The sequence below is a fragment of the Natator depressus genome, chromosome 14 (genome assembly GCF_965152275.1).
Source record: "Natator depressus isolate rNatDep1 chromosome 14, rNatDep2.hap1, whole genome shotgun sequence".
NCBI classification, from domain to species: Eukaryota; Metazoa; Chordata; order Testudines; family Cheloniidae; genus Natator; species Natator depressus.
This window is the reverse complement of record NC_134247.1, coordinates 44,094,798-44,104,395: the sequence shown is the minus strand read 5'-3', so window position 1 is coordinate 44,104,395 and position 9,598 is coordinate 44,094,798. Positions and strand designations below refer to the sequence as shown.

The 9,598-nt window shown below is 42.5% G+C and overlaps 1 protein-coding gene across 1 annotated transcript; it reads right to left on the bottom strand.

Moving 5' to 3' along the window:
* Positions 1 to 366: 366 nt before the first annotated feature.
* LOC141998666 (killer cell lectin-like receptor subfamily B member 1B allele C) lies at positions 367 to 6,040 on the bottom strand. Its single transcript, XM_074971556.1, has 5 exons — positions 5,905 to 6,040; positions 4,568 to 4,648; positions 2,051 to 2,205; positions 1,402 to 1,514; positions 367 to 490 (listed from the first exon to the last, which is right to left on the bottom strand). The coding sequence occupies exons 1-5, from the start codon at positions 6,038 to 6,040 to the stop codon at positions 367 to 369; spliced, it is 609 nt and encodes a 202-aa protein (XP_074827657.1).
* Positions 6,041 to 9,598: the final 3,558 nt, after the last annotated feature.

Here is a 9,598-nt window from a genome sequence, read left to right as displayed (position 1 = left end):
AGTTCTAAAAATTTGGCCCACATGCAAGAGTTCTCAAACACTTACGTTTGTCAAACGAACCAAAACAGCACTTGGGTGTCCCAACCTGCCTCTGCTATCAGTTTTGAAACAGTTGTTCACACCTGAAAATATGATTAAGATCAAGATGAGCAGAAAATTGCTGGCTTTTCAGGGTTTCGTAACAGCGGTCTCTTAAAACCAAGAAATAGAAGAATAGACCCTGTTTTGAAAATCGATTCCTAAAGTAACAGACCTTGAGAATTAAAATGATTAAACATAGAACCATTTAAAATAATCACGTTACAAATTATCACGGTGGATGCTTTCGACTTCAGTTCAATCAATACACATACTTAAAGACCCTGTTTATATTTGAAAGGCTTCTTTCTGGCAAACCCATTTGAATTCAGCACCACAGATATCAGAACGAATCTGTCCCTTCTTCATCACCCCACAACTGTTCTGTTCAGCAAGGCCGGTTATTGGGAACCTGGGGAATGAGGAAAATATATTATCAGAGGTTTAAATTTATTCAACAAGTTCTATTGTAGTCATTTGTCCTCATTTGTGTGCAGTGGGCATGCACATGTAGAAGAGGTACCCGTTCGGAGGAATGTGACAGGGTGGTCTGGTGCTTTGTGGAGTTGTCATAACAACAATTAGGCAGAAAAGATGGGGTAATTGCCCTAAATCCATGTCACAAGGACACCCCAAGCAGTGAATCTGGCTTCAGTTTAAAAACAAACAAACAAACAAACACTCTCAGTTGCTTTCCCTCTCTCAGTGGTGGAATAAAAGTTTCATTTGGTCTTCTCTGAGCTGGGAGATGATTGGTACCAAGACATTACAAACCCTCCAGCCTCAAAGTCCCAATTCAGGTTCCCCAGCTGGGTTTTTCCAGCAGACCTCCAAGCTTTTAGCCCCAGCATATGTAGTTTACCTGCCCCGATTATCAGGAGCAGGAGGCCAGGAGCTTCCAACATTTGAATTGTCCCGTGGGATAGTCTCCCCCCCCTGCTTCCCCCCTAAATATATTAATCTGGTGTATCCTGCTCAGGGCATCCCTGCAACAAGGAGAAAGTACTGCCTACTGAATGCCCAGGTTACCAGGTTAGTGCTTAGATTCTACAATGTGTGTGCTATAGAAAAACCATAACCTGCACAGAAAGCCAAGTTACATGTGAAAGCCAAGCCCTTAAAGGAAATTAATTTCCCAGGGACATACATTATGGCTTTCAATTCCTAGTAGGCTACTAGGGGATGCCATATCACCTGTTGTACATTTTAAATCAGAATATGGATTGAGGTGCCGAATTTTAAGCACCCAAGTTGGAAAGCAATGGACTAAGATTTTCTGCCAGAGTTATAAAATAAACACATGAAAGGTCAAAGAGCACTCACAGTGTTTGATTGACTAGGGAGCCATCCACCCACATCCAGTTCCTCTCAGGGGATGTAACATTAAGTCCAATCCAAACATGATTTACACCACTTGTAACATTCTGTATGAAATCCTGTGAAGTGTAAAGCAGAAGGGACTGGGTAAAATCACTGACACAGGCTAGAGTTCCCGGGGTACACCAGCACAGACACACCCTGCTTCTTGCTTCAGGGGCTCTGCCCGCGATGCCTCCGGGGGAAATCTGCAGCCCCGCTCTGAGGGCCTGAGCCAGACAGCGAATGCAGCGTCTGCCCCTGGGAAAATGGAATCTCAGTGTAGGACTGAGAGGTTCACACTATAGTTATAAGAAAAATCCATTTGCTATTGAATTATGAACATGAACATGTTCTTTTCTACTTAAAAAGTATAAGAAATAAGCAAAAGAAAATGAAGATGGGGAGACACCGTAGGAGCTGCGTTGTTTAGCATTTTCCCCCTCTCTGCTTCCAGATGTAAAGAATGTTTTGTTTTAGCTTTAATGAATCCAAATTTCACACAGCTGAGCCTCCTTCCAACACTTTCTTTCTGTACTTATGGCTGACACAAGTCCTGGTATTATACTATAGACCCATTTCTCCAGCGGAAGGTTCAGCATCATATTTTCTTTACCATCTCGTCCTGGTCCTGGATCACGAGCATTTGAGACGTCTTCACTGTGCAGTCTTCAAAGCTCTTCTTCCAGTTTTTAAATTCTTTAGAGACCCAATAGCACTTCCTTCTGTGCAACAACCAATCCCTGGGGCAGAGTTTGCACTCGGCGCCCTCTAGAGGGGGAAAGGGAAAGAGGGTGTCAGGAATGGTTTTGAAGGTTTTAAATAAAATCATGCATGGAGCTTTCAGATTCAGTGTCCCAACTAGGGTGTCTCTCTCTTTGGATTGTGTGTGTTGAGGCAAGGCTCAGTTCTTAGCAAGACACACTTTAGGGCAGGATTAAGGGTCTTTGGCAGAGCTAGGAAGGGTCAGGAGTGAGGACTAGAACTGCAGGAGTGAGCTGTGATATTCAGGTGTTTTTAGTATGTTCATCACTGCAGTACATGAATAGCACCCGGAGGAGTGGACCAGCAGGGAATAACACAGGCCAGGTGTCACTGACCTCCTTGCCAGCCACCCACCAGATTGCTGTGAGGGGAATCCAAGCCTCTGGGTCCCTAGATCCGCAGGTGTTTAAGACTCTGGGACCTGAACCAAGTCCAGCCGCTACCCTAATCTTGGGGGTCCCAAGACATGTTCTCAGGGCACAGATCTATCTGGCACCCACTTCAGTTACAGTTGAACTCCCTCTGGAAGTTCACAGTAGTGTTGTGAAGCATTTAATACACAGACACTTTGCTCAGAGTCTAACACAATTAATTGCTCTTCTACTTAATCATCTAAAGCACAAGAGAGTACAGCTCATACAGAACACAGTTGATCTCAAAGCACTTTTCCTCTTTAATGGATTTAGCCTCACGACACCCCCGGGAGGCAGGGCAGTGCCTTTATCCCCGTTTTACAGATGGGGAACTGAGGCACAGAGAGGTTAAGCGATTTCTCCAAAGTCACATGGGAGGAGTGTGGCACAGCAGGGAAATGACCCCAATCTCCCAAGTCCTGAGCTTGTGCCCTAAATCCTGCACCATCCCTCCTCCTAACAACAGCACAAACCTCTACAACTTGAGCTAGAGATGATGGTTCTCTAGGTGGGAGCTGTAACAGACTCACATTCCCTGTGAGCCAGCCAAAGAGGGGGGATGTGTAACACACACTTGTGCGTGTATATTGTGCTATTTTAACTCAGTAATTTCTTTCATTAACAGAAGAAAGCCTAATTCCTCACTGAGAACTGTACACAGGAAAGTTCTGAAGCCTATGTTCTCATCTCACTTCCTGCTGGTGAGTTTAGGGGTAGTATCCTTTGGAAAGTAAGACATTTCCAGATTGTGCAGTTCAGCTCTTATTAACTCAGTTGCTACTTTTCTAACTTGTTTCTGGACCCTCCGTTGCTATTACTCCAAAGAGAAAAGAGTAGATTGATACATTAAAAGTTAGCACTTGGATTTGGATTTAATCAGATCTTACAAGGATCATAAGTGAGTATGTGGATGGGGAGACCTCCAGGGAAGACCATGAGTGCTAGGTATTAAATGGCATGGGTAATTAAGAAGAAAAAGCAGCACCCGGTAAGTTAGAACTAAACCTAATGCCCAAACCTACCACTAGCTGGTGCTGTGCTCCTGGTAATGCCTTCCTTCATGTGAGAAATAAAACTTAAGTCTGCTTCAGAGTAACAGCCGTGTTAGTCTGTATTCGCAAAAAGAAAAGGAGGACTTGTGGCACCTTAGAGACTAACCAATTTATCTGAGCATAAGCTTTCGTGAGCTACAGCTCACTTCACAAAAGCTTATGCTCAGATAAATTGGTTAGTCTCTAAGGTGCCACAAGTCCTCCTTTTCTTTTAAGTCTGCTTGTGATCACAAAAATCCTATGGCCTTTTTTGAATACCGGAGGTCTAAACAGCTTGTGTAACAAATTTTGCCTCTCTAAAATCTCCCTGAATTTCTCTAATGGTACCCAGGACACTCCTGTTCTGTGGAGAACTCCCTGAACACATGATTGTGGCTCTTCCTCCACTTCCAGCTGCTAAATTTCATTAAAACGTTTAAAATACCTGAAATACTTTCCTAATACGCAGCGATTGTAGTTGCCCAGGGATGTTACGATATGGGAATGTCCTTCCCTTCTTAGCTATTGTGCACGGCTGCTGTGCGCTGCTAAACAAACACTAAGCTTCACCCCAAAGGCAGTTGCATTTGTGTAGTGGGTGAAGGGATTCCTGTATCTGCTACATAATTTGTCAAGTACTTTGGGATCCCAGGATCTGTGAGAAATATTTATTGCACTGCAAGTTGATTGCCCTGTACTTACTGGGAATTACCCTATCTGGCCACTAGATGTCACAGCTTCTGCTTAGCACCAAGTGGAAATGAGAAGAGAACTAAAGACAGGGAGGAGGATCATGAAGGTGTGGCAGATCTCTGCTATACAGAAAACGAGAGCATTTTGACTGCCTAATTTGATTTTAAGTTGCAGCGAATTCTTCCGGTGGGTATGAAATGGGGGAAAGGAGCTCAATGAGAATGAGGTTACCTGTTGAGTTGCTGTGTGATGAAACACAAAGCATTTGTTTCAGTTGAGATCGGAAATCCTCCAGGCGGGATCCTTTGATTACTATTTCAGGATTAGGAAAAAAAAAAAAAAAAAGAAAAAAGGTAGAGGGTATAAAATCCATTAAATACTGTACTGTCTGTCTAATCTATGAGAGGAACAGAGAGGAAATCTTATTCATTCCACTTTGTAATGTATATTCATTCCACTTTTCCCTGCACATTTAATGATGAAGCTGTTTTAGTCCAATCACACAATTTTTATATCCCAAGCTCTTATCTACATCTAGTTAATGTAAAGTTTTGACTTGCATGGCCAATGTGTCAAGTATTTCATTCACAAATAGACGGGAATCAGAAACGAGATCTCCGTGGGATTGTGAAGTAACAGGCAAATTCAAGGTGCACATTAAGACTCCTTGGCTAAGGGACAGTCTAACCGGGTACCTGTAAAGAACCCAGTAAAATGGGGGCCCTGTAAGCCAGTGTAGTCACCTTGATCACCTTGATCCTGCAGCCCTCATATAGATTGCGCCGACCACAACACGTCTTCCATTCTTCTCGTACCCTGGCCTTCCTTCTCTGTGTGCGACCTTTTCACGATAAAATCTTCCCCTCTCTTTGGAGATCGGCTGACTGGTCATTTCAGTTCCCATGGGTACTACTCAGCGACAGCTGCAGTCCATCGATTGTCAGGGAGCCTCGCTTGATGCCCGGCCCATCGCATTTTACTGTACCTGCTTTCAACAATGGCATCGTGCACTTCACTCTGCTGTCTGATCACTTCACGGGGGACTCAGTCGCGGATTGAAATTCCCAGAATTCTTCTTTCCATCACCCTCTCTGTGACAGACAGTTGCTGCTCCTGTCTTCATCAGCGTCCATGTTTCACTTCCATACAACATTGCTGGCAATGCTGTTGAGTTTCAGAGGCTGGCGTGTGTTGCCTGGTTGATTTTTCCTTGGAGGACAGCCTTGATAGAATTGAATGCACACCAACCTGATTTCCTTCTTTGCGAGAGTTCACCTTCCTGATCGTGGCACATGTTAATTTCTTGGCCCAAATAGACCTATTGCTCAACTTCTTCTATTGGTTCTCCCTTGATTGTTATTTGGGCTTTTGGCAAGGTATCAGACCGCATAAATTTCGTTTTAGAGCAGTTAATTTTCAGTCTGACTTGGCTGCTTTTTGTGCTGAGTTCTTGCAACATTTTCTGTAGTTTGATAGTATTTTCGGCAATGAATACAATATTGTCCATGAATCTGAGCTGATTTTACTGTAGTAATAATAACAAAAATATAAGGCCTGCAACTACTCACCCCAGACACCCAGCACAATCACAGCTCCCGCCAGGATGACATTCCCAGCCCATCCAACTCCGAGAGCGATCCGATGCCAATGTGGGCACTGAGGGAGACCTGCAAGAGTCAATATTTGGTGAAAATCCTTCAGCATCCAGTGTGAGGAATAAGAAACATAGCAACATGTTCTCCTTTGAGCCTGTGCAGCAGTATTTTGAGAGTTTACTAGAAGGTTGCTTTTGAAAAAAAAATTCTTCTTTGGCTCACAATTCCTCCAAAATGGCTGGGCTAAGAAACTCCAGATTTGTTGTGGTTTTGTCTATACCAAAACCAGAATAGATGCATCTGCTGACAGGTTCTTGTAACTTGGGTATTGGGCTCTGAGGCAGAAGACAACTTGCCTCAGATGTTCGGCTGTGTGTGTGTGTCCTCTCTGTGTTCTCCCTATGTGCTGCCCCAGCTCTGCGCAGACAGCTGGCACAGCAGACCTCGAGTGAACCGCCCAATAACCACAAGATCTGTTAAGGCATGAAGGTACCAGGCTGGGTTTATTGTCGACAAAGCACGGTAATAGCACCTGGCAGACTCTACGAGGATACTAAGACATGTTTGCCCGTGATAATGGACGCAGCTCAGTCAGCGGCGGGACTTTCTGTTCCCCCCTAGACTGGCCAAAGACACTCCCTCTGAGATACATCTTTGTACCCTGATACAAACAAGGTACACACTGCCCCTTTGACACAGCTAGTTACTGCCCCTAACGTGGCTAGTTATCACCCATCACCTTGTACGTGTTGGTTCGATCAAAACATCTCTATTACGTACTGTCATCCTGACCTTACCTTTTAGGAGGGGTCAGTGTGTTCCTGTTCTCCTTGGGCGATGTTTTTGTACCATCCTTGATACCGGGATGTTCTGGTACCATTTGATATCGGGATGTGTTTATGTGAGTACTCTGTGCCTAGCACTTCTTAGGAACGTGTATTTCTGCAATATTAGCCCTGTTCTTGCCAGATTCTGTGAGCAGGTCCTGCATCATACCAGGCCTCTGATGCAAGGGCTTAAATCTCAGGCTCTCTTCCTACTACAATGTGGATTTCAAAGACAGCACTTTTCTCTCAAAAACAAAGTTATTTACTTCATTGAGAAAAAAACACAGCAACAGGATGATTTACAGACAAAACCACATATCTTATCTAAGCTTCTTCTTTACTCTAAACCAACAGAAGTTGCAGGAAAAGACCCAAACCAACTCACATTCTCTTAAAAAGCAAAGATCCTTCCGTGGCTGATTCTGGTCACAATTGATGGCATGCCTCAATGGCCTCCTTAACTGGGCACAGACCCTGTCTTAGAGTTGCACCAGCTGAATGCTGGCCCTTTGAGTAACTTCAGAAAATGGTAGCCCAGTGTTCATAAAGACAGCTGGCACAGCAGACCTCGAATGAACCGCCCAATGACCACAAGATCTGTTAAGGCATGAAGGTACCAGGCTGGATTTATTGTCGACAAAGCACGGTAATAGCACCTGGCAGACTCTACCACTGCCCGCTGCATTCGCATTTTTGTTGAGCTCAAGAGCATGATCCCATGAACACAGAGGCACATGCTTTACTACAAAAAGAAAAGGAGGACTTGTGGCACCTTAGAGACTAACCAATTTATTTGAGCATGAGCTTTCGTGAGCTACAGCTCACTTCATCGGATGCATACTGTGGAAATTGCAGAAGACATTATATACACAGATACCATGAAACATCACTTTAGATAAGCTATTATCACTTTAGATAAGCTATTACCAGCAGGAGAGTGGGGTGGGAGGAGGTATTGTTTCATGGTATCTGTGTATATAATGTCTTCTGCAATTTCCACAGTATGCATCCGATGAAGTGAGCTATAGCTCACGAAAGCTCATGCTCAAATAAATTGGTTAGTCTCTAAGGTGCCACAAGTCCTCCTTTTCTTTTTGTGAATACAGACTAACACGGCTGTTACTCTGAAACCATGCTTTACTACTACTCACTACTCACATGTGTTAAGTTAATCACATGAGTGTTGGCAGGATCGTGGCCTTAATACTATTAATTTGAAAGAATAAATTTGTTCATAAGTTATGAGTGGGAAAAAAATTGGTGAAAACAATTTCCCAAAAGTGAAAACTGTCCCCTCTCTCCTTTCTTATCACTAAAAAAATAAAATGATTGTTGAATTTACTTCAAACTTTCCAAAGAACATTCTCATCTAGCCTCAGACTAACACACACATTTCAGGCTAAAACAATCATTTCGGGGGGGGGGGGGGGTTAGAAATGGAGAAGCAGTGGAATTCTAGATCAGGCTTCTACTGTAAACTGTCTTTCAGTTTGACTTATTATTTGATGTTACTACCATGTTTCCACAGAAAGTTAGTTTTCATTTCAAGTTTAGGGACTAAAACCAATGGGACTATTCATAGCAGCAAGCTCTCTGCTCAGTATTATTTGCCGAGTAGTTGTGACATTGGAATTATTATTTTCACAGTCAATTCTCAACATAGCGTAATTTTAGCTAAGAAACAACTGAACAATTTGAGGGGCAAATTCAGCTATCGGTTACACTGATGTAAGCTGGGAGTAACTCCAGTGACTTCTAATGTTACTCATGAACAGAATCTGGCTCTTGAAAAATATTTTTCAAGAGAAGAATATCCAGTCCTATGTGAAAGTAACGTCTGAAGAGCGCTGATATAGCTTTGTAAAAGCTTACACCTTGACAGCTAGATAAGAAGGGCCTTATGCTAAAACAAAAAATGTCATGAAAATATAAACTATTAATACAAGTCTAAAGGGGTACTTTCGTAAGAATCATTTTCAGGCCCTGTACAATAATTTAATTATATTCATAGGTGTGTATGTAAAAAGAAAATAGCTTTATAAATACAGTTCATCTGTAAGTTCAAAATAATTACTTTAAAATACAAATAAAGAGGAGAACATGATAAAGCCAGATTGATACAAAAAAAATCATCACTATGAAATACCATTATGGATAGTACAGCAGTGTTATATATATAGTGTGTAAGTAGCTTGATAACATGTTTGGGATATTTACTTAGCAAATTAAATATCAATACAGTGAAAATATGAAGGCTCAGATCAACAGCTTAATATAGTTAATCATTTAGATCAATTTCCCTGCTGCACTTACAGAAAACACACTCTAAAGTTATTAAACTAACTTACCTTTATCTTTATCATAGTTCTCCAAAATATCAAAGTTTTAAAGTTTTTAATTTTCAAACGTTTTCAAAAATGTATACTATGATTTACATTTTACAGCTTTAAATTAAACCACACAAGTCTCCTCTCATCCTGACTACCCTGCCCCTCTCTGTTGATCTCCCCTAACTCACAACTCATTACACTGCAACTGACTTGCATTACAGTAGCTCCTCCATGACCACGCTCAGAAATGGAAACATCATCCCTGTCCTTGGAAACCGTCTGTGACTTTCTGTCCATTTCAGAACGCAGTACAAAGATTCCCTGGTTGCCTTCATCATCCGCAGTGGCCAGGTTCTCATTCACTTCTTCCTCCTCTTCAGCCCCATTTCCTGAGATAATAGACCTCTGCCTCTTTAGTTGCCTCTCCATAATATCTAGTAGAACCCTTCTCTACATGCCCCTCAGCTTCTGGTCTTGCCTCCAGGACCTTCTGCATCAAAGTGGCTCCAT

Coding starts and splice junctions, on each gene's coding strand:
- LOC141998666 (XM_074971556.1), bottom strand. CDS start 6,040: ATGCTGAAGGATTTTCACCAAATATTGACTCTTGCAGGTCTCCCTCAG. Junction 1,515..2,050: donor TCCAGGACCAGGACGAGATG/GTAAAGAAAATA, acceptor TACACTTCACAG/GATTTCATACAGAATGTTAC. Junction 491..1,401: donor TCCCTAGTCAATCAAACACT/GTGAGTGCTCTT, acceptor CTCATTCCCCAG/GTTCCCAATAACCGGCCTTG.